Source organism: Emys orbicularis, chromosome 4 (assembly GCF_028017835.1).
Source record: "Emys orbicularis isolate rEmyOrb1 chromosome 4, rEmyOrb1.hap1, whole genome shotgun sequence".
Lineage (NCBI taxonomy): Eukaryota > Metazoa > Chordata > Testudines > Emydidae > Emys > Emys orbicularis.
The window spans coordinates 108,352,747-108,372,486 of NC_088686.1; the positions used below are offsets into that span (position 1 = coordinate 108,352,747).

General features: G+C 42.5%; 1 protein-coding gene across 1 annotated transcript in view; it reads left to right on the forward strand.

The window, feature by feature from the left end:
* The first annotated feature begins 366 nt into the window (after positions 1–366).
* PTDSS2 (phosphatidylserine synthase 2) overlaps positions 367–19,740 on the forward strand; it is a 71,996-nt gene continuing 52,622 nt past the window's right edge. The window contains exons 1-2 of the mRNA XM_065404178.1: positions 367–566; positions 14,396–14,497. Of these exons, the coding sequence (XP_065260250.1) occupies positions 367–566; positions 14,396–14,497 (302 nt within the window). The remainder of the gene's footprint in view (positions 567–14,395; positions 14,498–19,740) is intronic.

Here is a 19,740-nt window from a genome sequence, read left to right on the forward strand (position 1 = left end):
GTTGCTGCGGGCCCGCGCCAACCAAAGCCACGCCCCGGGAAACTGCGCCCCGCCCCCAACCAAACACCCAATCAGGAGAGGGTCCAGTCAGAGCCGCGTGCGCAGAAGACCCTGCTGTGACCTCCAGAGAACGGAGGCGCACGGGCACCAATTGGCGACCCAGAAACCAGCCCTCTCGGATTGCGCACGCGCAGTGAGAGCAGTCGCTGCACGGGAGGAGGGGCTGACGCACGACGCACGTAGAGGCGGGTGGTGACCTACGTGCGCGGGGTCGCCCCTTGTGAGGTGGTGCGGGCCGATGGGGCCGGCCGAGCCGAGTGGGGGCGAGCGCGGAGCCGCCTGAGCCCCGCCGGCCGGGGCGACGCTATGCGGCGAGGCGAGAGGAGAAGCCACGGCGGGGCGCTGAGCAAGGCCGCCCTGGAGGAGCAGCCCGACGGTGGGGTGATGGAGGCGCCCCCGGGCTCCCGCGGAGACTCGCCGCCCGCGGCCCCTGGCAGCGCCGCCCCCGGGCTCCGCCGCAGCACCGAGTCCGAGGTGTACGACGACGGCACCAACACCTTCTTCTGGTGAGAGACCGCCCCCCCCCCCCCCCGAGCCCGAGCGAGCCTGGCCCCTTCGCTCTCCCTAGCCAGCCCCCGGGGTCTCACTGACCTTGTGCTGCCTCCCCCCGGCCAGCCCCAGCGGCTGATAAAGGCCCTGCCCCGGGACTCACGGATCCCCTGTGCACTCTGATCCCAGCGCCCAACTCCCTTTACTCAGTCCTTGTAGGACACCCAGGGAGCCTTTCACCCCAGTGCTGGCCAGCAGCTTTAGCCCAGGGGCCCGGTGCCACCTCCAGCTCTTTCCAGCGGGAGTGGCCAGGGCCCCTATCCCCCACCCTTTCTCTAGTTACTGACTAACCCCCTCTGTACATGCCCCCACTAACACCCCGTCTTCCTTCAAGCTGTTCCGCACCTGGTTGGTTGGTGATTACACCAATATACCCATTAAACCACCTTTTCTGCCTCTATCACCTACTTCCAGAAGGCATGGGGGGTATATGGTTGGGATATGTGGAGGAGGGGGGTATCTGACACTCTGGTGTTTTCTAGTGAGTGATGCTAATACCCTCTGCTTTCCTGCCAATACCTTCTCCATCTATTGCTCTTATCGTTTCCATTTTCTGGTGAATGATACACCTAGCTCCCAAGCCTATAGATCTAATCAGCTCTTCAGTAACACACCCTGATGAATGTCCGGCTATGTCTACACTACCACTTATGTTGGCAAAATTTGTTACCCAGGGATGTGAATATTCCACCCCCTGGGTGACATAAATTATGCCGGCATAAGCGGTTGTGTGCACAGCGCTATGTCAGTAGGAGAATGCCGCTTGTTGGGGGCGGATTAATTACATTGACGGGAGAGTCTGTCTAGTGTAGACATAGTCTCAGTCCTTTAACCTCCCAGTCACACCTATCTTTAAATATAACTTGTGTAGTTCCTGCACAGCTCTTTCCTGTTGTTGTCAAACAAATAGGCAGTCAGATCTGTAATCCCTTACAGCAGTGGTTTTCAACCTTTTTTCATTTGTGGACCCCTAAAAAATTTCAGATGGTGGTGCGGACCCATTTTGAAATCTTAGACATAGTCTGTGGACCACAGGTTGAAAACCACTGTTCTATGGGAACAGCAACCTTTTGCGTACCCTTTAGACATAGTCTGTGGACCTCCAGGGTCTGCAGACCACAGGTTGAAAACCACTGCCTTACAGTAAAGGTCCAGAATTATGACACAATAGAGTGGGGTGTGGTCTCTGCAACCAGAATCTTTTTGCTGTATTTTGTCTTGCTAGTTTCCCAATTTGATATTCGGTAATACTAGGGAATGAGAGAATGGCACCAGAGGGGTATAACTAGGAGTAATTGCATAAAACTGAACAAAGGAAACTTTAGGCAGAGGATCAAGACACATTTTCTGGCATTGAGAAATATTTGGCTGTTAAAGTCTTCCATGAATTGGATGCGTAAGCCATGTTGCTTGGATCACTTAAGGATGAGTTACATGCAGACTTCATTTCGGTGTGAATTAACAGATTTAGTTACTGCAGTTCAAGTCTGTAGACACTCATTTTGGAATAAAAATGGCTAATGTTGATCTAGCTAACTAAGCTATAGCTGTTTTTATTTCAAAATTAGAATGGTGCAAGTCTCTGTGTGGATAATTCAAATAAATTGCTTTAATTTATTTATTTTAAGTGGTGCAGACGTGTGTTTAGACCAGTCCTTGGGATGGAGCAGTAGTGAATACATTCTGTCCTTTACTTTCAGGGGGAAGAGGAAAGACAAACAAGACGACTCTCTCTAGTTCTTTAACATTTCTAATTTACATAATTTCTTTCTGTTCCCTTTAGTTTTCTTCTGGTGAGTGATAATCCCTCTTCCCATAGATAAATACCCACAGTACTCTAATGTTGACTCTTGGGCTTTTGCAACATTCTGACCCTGCCAAAATCCAGTTACTAACAAAATTAAATCACTCAGCGTTTTGCTGCACTAATCAAGCACTCCTTGTTCTCCTGTAGTAGAACTTACTATGTAACAGTATTTGTCTAATGCTTCCTCCAAATCATCTAGTGAGTGGCAGCCTCATTCTTCACCAAGACATCTCTCCCACTTCTTCACCAAGTTACTCTGTAAATGAATTGCCTCACACACTGCTTTCTAGGAAAGTGGAATTTCATACTCCATCTCCATGTGTTATTTTCTCTTCACCATGTACACAGTTATCAGAAGAGCTGTGTGTGTTTGAGGGTAAAGGGATTCCCCCTCACATAGCTTGTCTTACATAATGTAATACCTCTTTATTGATCCAGAAAGGTAAAACCAATTTTACTTAGTCCACTTGACTGGTGGAACTTGCTTCATTTGGATTTACTGCATGTCAGTTCCACAAGATGTGGTAAACATGATTTTTTCATCTGAAATGTGTCAATAGTCCATCTTAGTGCTAATGATTAAATTGAGCTTCATTTCCATTTTTGTTGAATTTGTCACCTGAGACAGATTCATGCATACCTGGAAAACCTCAAAGGGAAATATTTCAACATCATCTTCCATTCTAGAGTTTCTTGAGAAATTTGGCTCTCTATGTGTATAAGTTCCCATAATGTTTCTCTGGGACTTTTTTGAGCTGCATGCCATTGTTTTCTGGAAAAGGAAATCAAATTACTGGGTATCTTTAAAATTTTGTTTTAAAAAGAAATGCATTCATTGGCTTGATCTACAGACAGAACAGAGAACATGCTCAGCTGACACTAGAAAGGAGAGGCTCAGTAGGAGGGGAAAAACATGAACAGAGGAAGATCTGATTTGGCTTGAGCATTGCATTAGTGAGAAGCTCCTGGCTCTGGATCCGCTGGTTTTGGCAGTAATGAAAGAGGGGATGTGTTGATCTTGATGGCTCCTGTGATACATTTCTGCTAGTTTAAATCTCAGCAAGAAATATCCAGATGCTGCTAGATCCCAGGGTAGTCAGTAGAAAATTATTTGGAGCCTGCTGTACCATATCTGACTAGGAAAGAACATTATCTTCAGGGTGCAGGAACTATCTGGGAGAGAACACTCTGGGAACTTGCCACGTCCAGGCTCTATTACCGGATCTCGCTGAGGTCTACAGATAGTGCCACCTTGTAAATGGAAAATGGGTAAAACTGTCACTTGTTTGTTGTGTTTTTAAATGTCATTTTTTTTTGCCAAATTGTTTAAAGTTTAAAAATTCTAATACTGTTCTGAATTTCCTGGTTATATTTTGTGGAAATAGCTGCGTGTTCTGCCATTTTCGTAGGGCCTTCCTCTACATGAAGGCTTTAAGTGAATTTGTCATTAAAAGTCTGTATTAGGTGTTGTGATTAGAGCTGGTATCTGAATATACTAGATTCATCAAAAATGCCATAATAAATAATGCTGTTATTTTCATACCTGCCACTCTAAGCAGAGTTAGGTTGACCAAATATGCCATTATCTCCATGGCTATCTTAGGAGAGAGCTTCTTTAATGTACAGTATTTCCCATGCGTTGCTTGGTCGTCACTAGAAGAACAGTGAGGGCAAACACTACAACTGCAGTGTAACTTTTCAGTGGAGGGCAAACACTACAACTGCAGTGTAACTTTTCAGTGTTGTAGAATTAGCATAATCAGCAATAATATCTTTGTTTTTTCTGTAGTGCCTATCATCATGATATTTAAGCGCCGACAGCCAAAATTTCCAAAGAAAGTGTCCATAGAGGTTTCAATGAATATTGAGGGATATGGCAATCTAGTTCTCACCCAGCAGGATGTTGGGTTTGCCTCACTGACTACTTAAATAAGATTATGGTCTTTTGTTTTTGTGTCTGTGTGAATTACATAGGACCCAGAGCTACTACCCTTGAAATCCACCGATGTCTGAACTCAGTTACTGGTGTGGCCTATCCAGTGTGAGAAATGGAAAGTATTTAATAGATTTGTAGACACAATAAAAGGAACCCTTCCTAGAAGTAATACAACTTAATTTGCATAAGTAGCTTCACTGTCATAAATGTGGTTCTTTTGAAACTTTAACATTTAGCTTTAAGTATAACACCTTTTGCAGAGCTTTAAAACAGACCCAGATATGAATGTAGTTAAACTTTGTAAATTGGCTTTTTTTGGCATGAGAAAATGAACCTGGTGCTGTGTGTCCTAACTGAGGGTTACTAAAACTGCAAAATGTTAAATCTGTATTATGAGGTCATGCATATTTTTGTCAGGAGCAGAAATATGTCAAATACAAGGGGAAGAGGGATAGGGGGAGAAGAAACCTTACTACAGTTGAGCTAGGCTAACACAGTATAGCCCTCTCTTCAATTTTTGCACTTGCCCTGAAAATACATTAAATATTTACCCCTTGTGTTGATTGCAAAACATGTTGGTTTTAGAGCAGGGTTGGAAGTATACAGTTAGTCAGGAAAGCTTCCTGCTCACCCTGGGCAAGTGCGTCCATCGTCTTCCACAGATTCTAAACTTTCATTGGAAGTTTCTTGCTCTTATGGTTGTGAAGAAAGCCTTCTTTGTGGCAGGGACTGGCTTTTGTTACGTTTGTATAATGCCTAGCACAATGGGGCTGACTCTCATGGGGCTACCACTATACAAATAATAACTAATGCAGTGCTGTCTTTGTAAGTTTGCAGGCGTACAGCTCCAGTGCCACAGCTGCAGCTCAGTTTCTGCAAGTTGCAGAATAGTGGTCCATTTTCATTTTTCTCAGTCTTCGTGGGGTTGTTTCATTCTGCTGCAGCCTGGGCTAACTATGAGTGCATTTGCTTGGAAGTACATGAAAACAGGGTGAACAGCAGCTAAAAACCTCCTCCTTAGCAGCAGGGAAGCTGAGAGGAATAGTGTAGCAGAGACTCATCTCATTACAGTAGGCTGGGGATGTGTGCTGCTAATCCCCATTCTCATGGTAGTTGTGGGACTCTTGGGAACAAAGAATAAATGTCCCTTCCAGCAGTCAGAGGGGATTGGATGCAGGGATTTCAAGTGTCTCACATCGACCCACCGTAGCTGATAGTCATAAACTTTAAGGTCAGTAGGGGCCATCTGGATCATCTAGTCTGACCTCTTGTGGCCTGGTGTTGTATAGAATTTCAGTTACCCCTGTATTGAGCCCAATAACTTCTTTGACTAAAGCACATCTTCTGGAAAGACATTCTCTATTTTTTTTGGAGTCTTCAAATAGAGAATCAATTGCTTCCCTTGTAACAATGGTTAATCACCCCTCTTTTTAAAAAAGAAAAAGTACTTTTATTTTTAATTTGAATTTGCCTGGTTATAACTCCCAGCCATTGGTTCTTGTTATGCCTTTCTCTCTTATGTTAAAAAGCCCTCAAGTATCTCATTTTCAGGTGTATATGAAACATGGAGTCCCCACACAAGATTCAGGAACAGAATTCTAGTGGATAATGAAGAGGGGTGAGGGCTAGAACTGATATTTTGTTGTGCTAGTACAGTTTCTATAGAAATTTTTCAGGGCTGTTTTAGAGGAAGACAAGTTAGGGACTTGACAAAGAAATTAGAACTGCAGAAATTCTAGTCTAAATGGCGCAGGTCCTCTATTTTGATGTTTCTAATGTTGTGTCTTTTGGTCAGTGGAGCCTCTCCTAATGGTCAGCAGAATGAAACCCTTCAAGAACCAAGCAGTGAGGGATTGCGGGAGAGGATTTTTTTCTGACAATTTGTACAGTGGCCCGCTGAATGAAATGTTGACAAGTCACTGCTTATTTGCACGTATTCCTGGTCCCAGACAAACTAGGAACTATACGTTGATGACAAGAGGCTTTTACAAGAGGACATTAGGAAAAAGAGGTTAATGGCTTAACCAACTGGTAAAGAGGAGGAATAACATAGGAGATTTGAGGACAGCTTTGTATGAACGTTTCTTATTCCATACTCTATTAATAGACGCTATACCCCTTTCAAGAAGGGAGCAGTCTTTGTGTTTGAAGCTCTTAATATTGCTATGCTGTATGAATTGATAGTTCTTAAGGTGAGCCCAGTTGAGGTCTCATTTTCCACTCTCTTTACTTTAATCTCCTCTCTATTCCTTGTGATTGACGCTTTCTGTTCAGCTTGGAGCTACAGGGATGGAGCTTTCAGTTGGAGCTGCAGGGGCAGTACCTGTGGACGCGGCAGCGTGCAGAGCCGCCTGGCCGCGCCTCTGCGTAGGAGCTGGAGAAGGGACATACCGCGGCTTCCAGGAGCCGTTTGAGATAAGCTCCGCCCAGAACCTGCACCCCTGAGCCTCTCCCCATGCCCCAATCCCCTGCCCCAGCCCTGATCCCCCTCCCGCCCTCTAAACCCCTTGATCCCAGCCTGGAGCACCCTCCTGCACCCCAAATCTCTCATCCCCAGCTGGAGCCTGCACCCCAACCCCCTGTTCCCGCCTGGAGCCCCCTCCAATACCCTGAACTCCTCATTTCTGGCTCCACCCCGGAGCCCGCACCTCCAACCAGAGCCCTCCCGCATCCCAACCCCATTTTGTGAGCGTTCATGGCCCGCCATACAATTTCTATTCCCAGATGTTTCCCTCAGACCAAAACGTTTGCCCACCCCTGCACTTGAGTATGTGTCCTGGGGATAGTATTAAATAGCATTAAAACTGATATCTGCAATTCTTTAGTGCAAATACTCGAGCAGGAGGGAGGAGGTGATTGGGAGGCATTAGGGGTTTTGCAGGGCTCTTGGGGTGAAGAGACTGGGGGACAGGGGAGCTGTGTCTGTCCTAGGGACTAGTGTGGCAGGAACACTGTGTCTGAGGTATTGGCACTCAAAGGGTTCTTTCAGCCCTCTTGCTTCAGATCCCTGAAACATTGTCATCTGACTTGTTTTGTAAATTGCTTTGGAATCCAGAGGTCAGAAGAAAAGCACTGGGGGGGAATAAATCAGTTTCATACTGCTAGAAGGCTAACCTAACTTTTGCCCACTGGCACGCTCTCTCCTTCTCCTTAGTTGAGGGTTTTGTTTGTTTTTTAATAATTTAATTCAAGTGTTTCTTTTGGGTTTTTTTATTTGTATCCCTTTTAATCTTATCTATATTAAAAAAATAACACTGGTTTAACTAAATTGATTTTAAATTATTTAAACTTTCATGAACCTGTGATGCAAAAGCCCTAAATAAGGTTAAGCCTTGTTTAAAATGCATCTGCATTAGGAGTTTGACTTTTAGCTAGATCAGTTTTAAAACTAATTCTTGTAAGTCACAAACTCCATAGTATAGAAAAGGTCTGAATCTGTGTTTACCTTTCCCACCAGCAGAAAAATTAATTTTGCAACCTTAGTCTTCAAATTGCTGCTATTGGTGCTGCCATGGAAATACCACTGGACATTACTGAAGTGGGGGTCAGGGGGGAATGTTATGGCAAGAAAAATGGGTGTTTATATCCTTATCAAGCATCACAAGTATGTACAGAAATTTAATAAGGACGTTATGTACCTTTACAAATGTACTCAAGGTTTGTTAATTGCCCAATAGCAGGTACTTCTTGATTGCCCTGTTTTTTTGTAGCTTTAAAGCTCTAAGTTTTGAAGCTCTAACCTAGATTTTTAAGCTCTTTGGGGCAAGCACTGTATCTGCTGCAGTCTAGAAAGCACAGCAGGGTGCTGAACCTACTTAGGCCTGTCAGACACTGCCGCAATATATATACAAAAAGAGTACTTGCCCCAATGTGGTTGTTCTGAGTTATTCTTCTGGGGTTTAGGTAGATGAGAAAGAAAGCAATAAAAGAGCATCAAATATGGGAGAGAAATGGGGGGTGGCATATAAATCAGGAAGGGATACAGTTATGTGTTGCATGTTTCTAAAAAGAATAGAAGTAGAGCAGCAGAAAAAAATACTTCATGCCTTTACTGCATGTAGTTTTACTGAAATCTGTTTTATAATGGAGCGACAATAGCTTTTCCTTATTTAAGTCTGCAATCAGCCTTCACTCTAAAACCCTGTATTTTGTCCCTCGGTAACTATGGATTGGGAAACTGGGTTAGCTTAAACCACCAGCCATACTTTGAAGACAATGTTTATGCAAAGCCTGATGCAAATCAGTCAACTGTTTGAGTTAGCCGTTAAAAGCTTGACTGTGTCTCCCTCTAGCTCAAAAGTTTGCTTCTACTTTAAACTTCCCATAGAGTGAAATCTCCTTGAAAGGTTGTGTGCTGGCTGTACTTGAAGAAAATGGCTTGTAACTAAGCAAAGTTACTGGTATTTGAATAATTTCAGGGGCCCAATCCTGCTCCCTTGGATTTGAGTAGGAGTCTTGCCACTGGCTCCATTAAGAAGAGGATTAGGCCCTGTTTCTGTGAGCATGTTGCCCTCTATGGTTGGTTAAAGCAAAGAAAGTATATAGCTTCCAATGACACAAGGACATTTAACACTGTAGGATTGGAGCCTAATTCTTATGCACATGCTTAACTTTAAGCATGTGAGTAGTCTGACTTCAGGGGAACTACTCACATGCTTAAAGTTAAGCATATGTGATTGAAAGCTTGGTGCCTGAGAGTTTCCTTTACTTCCAGTAATACAAAGCTTGTGGTTCTCTGCAGAACAAGGGTTCAAGTCCTAATTCTTCAAGAAAAGAGACCTAATGGTGTCTCCTTCGTCAATACTGTAACAGTTCCTTTATAAAGCAGGTTTTACTCTCCCTTGAAACTCCCAAAAATGACCAATAGTACGACAACCCTAAAAACCTGAAGACATGTTTTTTTTGGTTAATTAGAACAAGTTCTAACTTTGAATAAATGTAGCTACTACCTTTACAGAAATAAGATTTAGAAATAGCTTTTTGAAGCATTTGCTGTTTGATGCCCTCCTCCCCCAAATCAGCCCAATGAAATCTTATTACATCACAGAAGTTATTTTTTGAGTATTCCCAGGCAATCTCACTTTTTAAAAAAAATTCATGAACAGCACTTGTATACCACAGTAGTAAGTGATCTGTAAATACAGATAAGTTAAGTACATTTTTCATTGGCTCATCAGTTTTCAGGGGCAGAAATATTAAACATTTAAAGGAATTGCCGCCATTTGAAAGCAAGACATGATTCAGTCACTGAAACTGTCATAAGGAAAAGCTGATGGAGAATATTTTACAACCTCTGTCCTCAACTAACTTTTTCATTAAGCAAAGGCAGAGAGACTGGGATGACTGATTACTTCTACATAATGCAGCCTTGTCAACAAGTTCTTTCCAGGATCCTTATAAATACACTGGGGTGATGCAATGTGGACAGACAATACATTTTTTTGCCAGTTTCTTCTCACAGCAAAGCTATCTGTGGAATTGATAAAATTAAAGGAGCAAATGGTGCTGGCCAAGCTAATAATCTTATGACCTCCATTTCATTTATTTGAAAACGACACACAAGATGTTTTTAAAACAAACTTGGAAGTTGCATAAACAGGCTTTAAAAATGTATGTTTGCTATGGACAGTGCACCATCATATCATTTACAAAACTCAAGCACTTTAAAGCAAAAAAATGGGTAGTTAGCTACATAGTAAATCTTACACTGCACTTGTAATCTACAATACACTCCATCGGTAATCATAAAATATAAACATGCTAAATGGCCTGAGTTTCATATGTATGCAGTAGTGGCACATTGATCAGGTCCAAATTCACATTCTAAATCCGTATAATTAAACTAATAAAATAAACAGATGCCATTGCTGTTAAATACAGTATTTTATCAAAAAGCTTGCTGCCAACTGATAGAGATACTGATATTTTTCATTTACCGTATATACTTGTTCATTAGCCCGTTCGTTTATAAACTGACTCCCCAAGATGGTTAGGTAAAAATAGCAAAAACTGTATGACCCTTTCATAAACCGACCCTATATTTCAGGGGTTGGCAAACTTTGCCTCCTGGCCCGTTAGGGTAAGCCGCTAGCGGGCCTGGATGTTTTGTTTACCTGGAGCATTCACAGGCACGGAGCCCCTTAGCAGGGGATAGGGGGGTTGAATGGGGGCAGGGGGGTTGAATGGGGGCAGTCAGGAAGGAGAGGGGAGGTTGGATGGGGTGCTGGGGGGCAGTCAGGGGCGGGGATTCCAGGGGCAGTCAGGGACAGAGCAGGGGGGGTGGATGGGGCAGGAGTCCCAGGGGGCCGTCAGGGAACAGGGGGGGTTGGATGGGACAGGAGTCCCGGGGGGGAGGGGGAGCAGGGGCCGGGCCATATATGGCTGTTTGGGGAGGCACAGCCTCCCCTAACCGGCCCTCCACACAGTTTCAGAAACCCAGTGCGACCCTCAGGCCAAAAAGTTTGCCCGCCTCTCTCCTAGATGGATGCCCTAACAACCAGGCTACAAAGTCATTCTCTCTGGCTACTTGCCTAGTATGCTGGGTTTTGTAAATTGGAGTCTAAGGGATCTGTCTGCCCATTCATTGCATAGGCAACCTAGGTTCCTAATTCAGAAACAACACTTTGATTCACAAAGCCTGTGATTGATTTATTTATCTAGCCACCTAAAAGTTAGGTATTGCTATGCTCAGTATCATATCTCCTAGTACAGGGGTCGGCAACCTTTCAGAAGTGGTGTGCCGAGTCTTCATTTATTCACTCTCATTTAAGGTTTCGCGTGCCAGTAATACATTTTAACGTTTTTAGAAGGTCTCTTTCTATAAGTCTATAATATATAACTAAACTGTTGTTCTATGTAAAGTAAATAAGGTTTTTAAAATGTTTAAGAAGCTTCATTAAAAATTAAATTAAAATGCAGAGCCCCCCGGACCGGTGGCCAGGACCCGGGCAGTGTGAGTGCCACTGAAAATCAGCTCGCATGCTGCCTTCGGCACCCGTGCCATAGGTTGCCTACCCCTGTCCTAGTACTTAACACACACACCTGCTGGCACTGTCAACACAGATTTGTGAATTTCCCAGCCCCCTTTTTCTAGAAAAACCCAAACCATGGATTGTGTATTTCCAGTTTATGAACGTCTGTCACACTGATGTATTTATGTGAATCTAACTTTATTTGAAAGTTTGGTACCAAAGACATTAGGTTATAATTTCAATTTGCGAATGAAAACTCATAAAAAGCTAAAAGAGAAGTGATGAGAACATAAAGGTTCTTGTTGTGCATATTAAACAAGAAACCCTGGTATTTTAAATGTCAGGGTATTGCTGTGATACCTAGATTAACAGAGCCATGGGGACAATTCCCAGAGCACATGAAACATTCAGGAGCATTGAATTTTCACCTTGATGATCTTTCCATAAAGGGATGAGTGAAATTAGAGCATCAGTGTGTTCTTGTAGATGACTTACTACGTCTATTTATTCAAATGAGGGTACGCTTCTAGGCTGAATACATCTTATTTAGCAAGCTCTGAGGGACTAAAAATATTTTTGAGAATAAATTGTTTTTGTCAGGTACATGTCTTAAAGTAGACGGAGGAGTTGATGAGGACAGCAGTCATGACTGTATTGTAACCTCCTCTTGGATTACTTTATAAAAGGAACATTTAAGAAATAAAACAAAGAATGAAACCGCTGTGATCAAGTGTCTTGATGTTTTTGGTCTTTTGGCCTCGAGATGAAAACCTTGTCTTTGTTTCTGGGACCTTGAAGTGAAAAAATTCTCTAAGTTATATCTGTATAATATGCAGCCTTGAAAACTTCAGGGAAAGAATGGAGCTTCTTCCAGTGATGCAGCATTCTTGTTACAGTGACTCGTTGTAATTAAGGGACCATGTTCAGGATAACTAAATTAGATAAACTCACGCAGTGTCCTATTGCATAATATCCTTTAGGAAGGGATTGTATCTAGTTTTTAAACTAGTATAGTGCTGTGTAAAATAGGAGTTGAGTCATATGACTGGCCAATGAATGTTAAGTATGTGATGTCTGAATCATCTGGGTTTTCCCCCCTCCCCCCTGCATTCTGAGAGAGGCTCTGGTCAAAACGTAGATACATCTGTTTAGCAGGAAGTTTGCTATTCTGAAGCCTGTGAATAAGATTTGATATATTCAAAAATCATAAAGAATTTAGTTCTTAAGCAACTGCTATGTGTTTCTGGAGTTAATCTGTATGCTTTGTTTGGATTATGTGGAAGGACAGTTTTAAATGTTGAACATTTCTTAAGTGGCAGAAGAGAATTGCACCTGCCTATGAGGTATTATTGCATGTTTTCCTTGGAGATTAATAGACCTGTTTGAGTGCTGATTATGTTTTGAAACCTTGAGTTATTGTTGGAAAAATGTGGTTCTGAGTAGAACTTACCTTATATTTTAGAAGGCAATTTAATTTGTTGCTTTAGTTTTTCAAGCTGGTGAGGGAATTTTTATAAAATTGCTTGTAGCACTTTGAGTTGCATTTTAAGGAAATGAATGAGTATGGAAATATAAGACTAGCACAACTTGAGCCACAACCAAACTTGTTAAAAGAGCTAGCCTTCATTAAGGATAATTCTGTCCTGTTTTTGAAGTTTTATACCCAAGTTACTTTAAATATCTGGTAGCAAACTAGTGCTATAGTTCTGAAAAGTTAAACACTTTCATGGTATGCTTTGATCTCTGATGATTTGACTTCCATTAAACTTTCCAAAACATTCACTTTATGGCTGAGGCCAGAGTGAGAAGTTCAAAGTAATGACAGTAAATGAAAATATGGATTTCATAATGAAAAATAGTCAACTTCAAACTATACTGTGTTGCTGCAACACTACAGTTTATTGTATACCTCATTTCTGAGGTTTAAGATCAGTAGACATACATGCAGCAATAATAATCCAAACACGTTGTGCCTCAACTTATGACTCTATTGTTTTAACTCTTACGACATTCACGTGAGCTTCTATAAACATTTTCTCACTGTAGACAATACTACTAAAAAACTAGGTGTGATATAAATGATGACTTCACTCCTACTCTGCCATATCAATTATACCTATAGCTAAAGTATTGAATGTGGCATTTTAGTGGCAAATTTAATGCCAAAATATCCATATATGATCTTGTGGTTATCAGTAGGTACATGCATGACGTGGTGGTGTTGAGTTTATGGTGGCAATGGATTTCATGATAAGCAAATGGGCTCTGAGTATCAAGAAGTTAAAGGGCTCTTTAAATGTGAAATATGAACTCACTGTTCAGATTTTACATTGCAGAATTGTAGAATTCACTCTCCCTTATTTCTAGATTGAAATTTGTTTGTGGACGCAGTTCTATACAGTTTGGTTTAGTGACAGGGAAAATCTCCATTTCCACTCAGTAAAAATGATGAAGCAACATATGAGCCCTAATTAATCTATTTTCTCATAAAACAACCTCTAAATAGTATGTGCTGATGCTTTCAAAGGAATTTAGATGGTTTTTAATCTTCTGTTCAGTTAGTCAGTTTTTCTGTTGCTAACTAACTGTGTACTGGGAATTAGTGAAAATGACAATACACAAAGTGCTTTCAAATACACAAAGCAAACATACTGAGAAATCGGGAAAGAATTTCACTTTTTGTAATCTTAAGTGTTTGTAACAATAGTTGGTATAAAATGTTCAGTCAAGTTGATTTTTCAAGTTGATGCCCTTCACTACGCAAGTGTTTCTACAAATCCTCCAGTGGAGAAGCATTATAAGGGAAAACATAAAAGTACCAGGTTTGAAAACTTTTTAAATTTATAAGCCTGTGACACATGGATGTAAGTTTAATGCTGACAATGTTCTGTGCTGCATAGTGCACAGAAATACAATCTAACATGTACTGAAATGTAAAGCACCTTAAGTGTTACCAGTGCCTGTCTAGCTTTCAATAAAATAGCCCAATATGCTGGTCTTTTGTAACGATTTCCCTCCCCCCCCCCCCCCCCATTCTGATCTAGTGTTAATTGACTTTTTTCTGAACTGCAGGAGAGCTCACACCTTAACAGTCCTGTTTATCCTCACATGTGCGCTGGGATATGTAACCTTGCTTGAAGAAACTCCACAAGATACAGCCTACAATACAAAGAGGTAACTATCCTTTGCAGAAGTGTTGCAATATAGCATTTGTCCTGTCAATATGAAACTAGCAAAACTAAACTACAACCTATAAGCTCATCTGGTACAAAAGTCTTTGATTTTAGTCTCTAATCAGTGTAGTGTTTCTTACTGTAATGAGCTCCTATGCGTATGTGTAAATATAACTAATTATAAAATCTCTTAATGCATTCAGTTGTTTCTGTGGCAACTCATTCTGCCTCTTTGCTGATGTGTTGAGGCCTGTCTTTTACAATATATAAACTAGCTAAGTTTGCTATGTGAACTGTAAATTAATTACTTGTATGTTTATGCAAGGCTTTGGTTGAGGTTTTAATGGAAATGCACATTTGGGCTGTGAGCAAACATGAGAACTTGTACCCCAAATGGTAACTTTCAGAAAATAAAGTTTAGAATTATTTCATACCTGAATGTGTTCCATCACTACAATTATGTTCTATTCAAACTGATCAAGCTTAATCAAACATTTCCTCTATAGAAGTAGAGCAGGAAAAAGATGATTACATCTCCTTACTTTGTATAGGGAGTGAACTTTGTGTGTGTTTCGCAAGAGTGCACAAACAAAAGTGTTCCTTCCCCATCATTAGGGAGTCCCTGTCTTCAAGACCTAAATCTTTTCCTAACTAAATTGATGGAGGGACCTTCTTTACCAGTCTCTCTTGAACATCGATCAATCAAAACATCCTTCCTGATAACAGTTATCGTATATACTCGATCATAAGCTGGTTCGTTTATAAGCTGACGCCCCCCCCCCCAAGATGGATAAGTAAAAATGGAAAATTTTTATAACCCGTTCATAAGCCGACCCTATAATTCAGGGGTCAGCAAACTTTGGCTCCCGCGCCATCAGGATAAGCCGCTGGTGGGCCGAGATGGTTTGTTTACCTCGAGCGTCCGCAGGCACGGAGGTAAACCTAAGTAAACAAAGTGTCCCGGCACGCCAGCTGCTTACCCTGACAGGCTGGGACAGCAACTGGTGGGGAAATTTTTTGTGGGGGAGAAGCTGGGAGTCAGGGGAGTAACCCCTGTGACCATCCCCCACGTGACCCCACCCCTAGCCCGGGACCTCCACACTCTCCCCATCCCATCCCTTCCCACCTTTTCTGGGGAGGGCTAGGGGAGGATGTCTCTGACCTGGCTGGAGCTGCTCTGGCAGGCTGGGCAGCACGGCCGCAGCCTGCTTCGGTGGGCCAGACCGGGCGGCGCGGCCGCAGCATGTTCCAGTGGGCTGGGCTGGGCGGCATGGACGCAGCCTGCTCCGGTGCCCATGCGGCGCAGCCACAGCCTGCTCTAGGGGGTGGGGCCGAGCGGCATGCCAGCCCCGGAGCTGCAGCTGCTTCAGAGGCTGGGGGGAGAGCAACGTGGCCAAGCGGAGAGACTCTGGCCCCGCCTCTTCCCTTCTGTCTCTGCTGTCTGTGCTGCTTCTCCTTGCTCCCTCTGTTGCGGGAGGGGCTGTGTCCCACCTCTCCCTTTCTATACCCGTTCATAAGCCGACCCCCGTCTCTGTTGCTTCCCTTTTTTACTAAAAAAATTCGGCTTATGAACGAGTATATACGGTATGTCTGTGGAGAGGTTGAGTGAGCTTAGTGCTTTCATTCTACTTTATACTGTGGTCCACAAGGAAAGTCATCACAATTCCATCCCAGCTTCATGTCTAAGGTGTTCTCAATGTATTTCTCTCTCCATGTTCTTTGCAGACTCCTCTTCTACTGAGGGAAACTTGTCTCCATATTGTAGATTTAAGGACACACTGTTTTTACCTGGAAAACACCAGGCCTTTGAGAAGATAAAGTATCTTGTTTGTATCATGTAGGGAGAAGTGCCAAGGGAGAACCCATTACCAATCAAAGGCTTTCTCACTGGGTTAGTAGATGTATAGAATATAGTTATACCTTAGCTAGGAAACCAGTGCCCCATGGTTTACAAGAGCCACTGCAGCATCAGTAGCATGCCGCTGGCAGGTTTCCCTGGTGCAAATGTGCAAAGCAGCATCTTGGAAGTCGATGCACACTTACACCAGATGCTACTTATATTCAGCATTGCACTCCAGTGCCTGGTTTGGGAGGGCAGTGCTACAGTCCATATTTATCTGTGAACACCTTGCCCATTATCCACCTGGGAGAGCACTGCTTGCTAATCTCCCACAAGGGGAATACATATAGGCCATCAAAGAAGAGGTTATTTACTGTTTTGAGAGTTGCCTCTGTGTATTCACTCTACCCATCCACCGTCCCATCTACCTTGGAGTTCTGTATAACATCAGACCTCAGTAGTTAGGGAGAAGAAACAAAAGGTCATTGGGGGCGTGTCCACTCCCTTGTATACAAGGTGATAATGTCAACTGTGAGTGCCAAGTTTTTAAGGCAATTCCACAGCTCAACTTCATGAGCACCATATCCCATAAGTGTGAATATACAGACTCTGGAAAAACAGCTATTGATAAGCAACCTCTTTGCTTTCTAATAATTATATAACTTCAGCCCTTTTCATGGTCACCAAATGTATGGTTGCGTACCTCCTATCCTTCTTCGGTTATACCAATATGTTGAGGAGAGTTTGTGTGTTCACTGCCTGAGATAGGTGTGTTCTGAGGTTGCTATCTTTGTATTCCAATAAATAAAGTTGGATTTGGCAGTGATGTGTGGTTAGAATGGACTAGATAGTAGTGTTGAGTGGCTAGAAATTAGAGCCCCAGCAATGTGGAACTGAGTTCTGATTGCAGCTCTGCCATTAGCTTGACGTGTGACCTAGAACCCATCATCATAATTTCCAGGTAGGGAAGAGGTGAAAAGAGGTATGTTGAGGATTCATTGTTTGTAAAGTGCTATATAAATGTGTCACCTAGTCATACCTCCCTCAGAAGTTCCCTTGGGTGAGGAATACCCAGACAGCCAGGATAACTCAAGAATCTGAAGGTGGTTGTTCGCTGCAACATCTTTATTCTTTTATTATTATGCCTTCTTGACTTGGAAATTAGAGTTGCTTGTATAGTGACCTGAGGCTCAGAGTCTCAAAGTTATGGTGCAGCCAAGTTTCAGCAGTCCCCTGTAATTTATTCAGGCACATGGGCTTGCAGAAGGCTACCAGAAACAAGACTTCTTCAGACTCTTTCCCCTGCTGCAACTTGGGTTTTGTTAGGTATTACTTCCTGTAGCTTCGTAAGTGGCTTTTCAATCTCCTTGGTGTGAGATTGATGCCTTTTCTCTGCATTCCTGTTATTGCTAATGCTTCGTTATCTTTATCAAACACTAGCTACAGTGTTAAGAAACAGCCCGGGAAAAGAGCCTGTGTAATAACACCTAGAAGAATGAGATCATCTGCTGTTTCAGAGTACAAACCCTTCATAAAAAGATGAGCCTGTTTGGATGTGCTGAAGGAAACCCTCAAGAACATTTGATCTCTATGCTAGATAGTTCTGATGTGCTGAAAGAAACATTCAAAGAGAAGCTTTTCTTGTTGTTTTGCTGTATATGATTGAGCTTACTTTTTTTTATCAGCCCCTCCATTTTGACTTTAGGGTTGTGTGGCAGTTATGTACCTCATTCTGTGTTTATACACAGAGTAATTTTAGCCAATAAATTTCAAACCTATTCTAGTGTTCCTTGTAGAAAATAAAATGTGTTTAGTTCCTAGAACCCCCCAAAAAGTAGAGTGCCTGGTTTTATACCTTGGTGACTTACAATACAGTACTTTGTCTTGCCTTGGATCACAGTTCTACCTTATTTTAGGCTAGTTCTGCTCTTTCTGTGGCTTTACCTTCTGTTCTTTAAACTCTAAAATCTGTGTCTGCTTGAAGCTGTCACTCTCTGAAAAAATCCTACAGTAACACTTACTCTGCTTAATGAACATCAATAGCGTAATCATACAATGTGTAATGAACAGTGTCTGTACCTGCGATTATTCAGTACTTGGAAATGAAAATGTGTATTGCAGTAAAGCTCTGTTCTTTTCTGTATGTGGGGCCCACAGATGTAGAATTGCAAACACTTTGAAATCATTAGTTTTCATACTCTTGTTGCATGTTAACTTGTGGGGTGATAAACTAGTCTGGGACAAGGGGGGTGGGTAGGGCAGAATAGAAGAATAGTAGGGAACAAGGAACACAAACCAGAACTGCTCCACTCCCCATTGCAAACATGCTCCCAAGACTGAGTAAAGCAGATGCATCCGAAGAAGTGGGCTGTAGCCCACGAAAGCTTATGCTCTAATAAATTTGTTAGTCTCTAAGGTGCCACAAGTACTCCTGTTCTTTTTGTAAAGCAGATGGGTAGTTCCTTGAAAACAAGCTTTCCCTCCCTACTCCCCTAAAGGCCCCCTATGCAGCTGCCTACAGCAGTAACTCACATGTACAGGGGTGTGAGCACAGATAGCAGCAGAAAGAATAGATCAAAAAGGATAGTCATACAGTTGAAAGCCAGAATGGACCACCAGATTATTGTCTGACCTCCTGTTGTCACGGGCACCAACAAGTAAGAATAAGGCAGTAACTATTGCAGAGCATGATTCAAGGAGATGTGGGGTGCTGGTGGGAACCTCAGTACTGCTCCATCCATTTATATCTCAGATTACCTATTTAAACTTCCTAGCATTTGAGACTAAATCATTCTCTCAGTATTGAATGCAGCACTGACTGAGTTTCTGTGTTTTTTTTTTCTTCACAATGAATGTCTTAAGGCTTTTGTCCCATTGATCCTGGAATCAATCTCTCAACTGCATGCTAAAATCAGCTGCCATTAGAGACGGTTGTATGTAAATCTGAGGTAACAACTACTGTTTGTAACCATCTCCACCAGTCTGAAATACTTCAGATTCTTTTACCCCACATCTCAAATATATAAATAATTATGAACTCTATCACCCTGGTATAACTAGTCATTTTGATATCCCGTGTGTCCGTTAGGTGACACAAGTTTCAGTAGCTCTTCTGGATCTCGCTCTCTCTGGGGTAGAAACAGTGTTTTCACTAGTAAAACTCAACAGAGGGTCCTGTGGCACCTTTAAGACTAACAGAAGTATTGGGAGCATAAGCTTTCGTGGGTAAGAACCTCACTTCTTCAGATGCAAGTCCGGTTCTTACCCACGAAAGCTTATGCTCCCAATACTTCTGTTAGTCTCAAAGGTGCCACAGGACCTCTGTTGCTTTTTACAGATTGAGACTAACACGGCTACCCCTCTGATACTATAAAACTGTTCACAAAACCTACTTGTCATCTGAA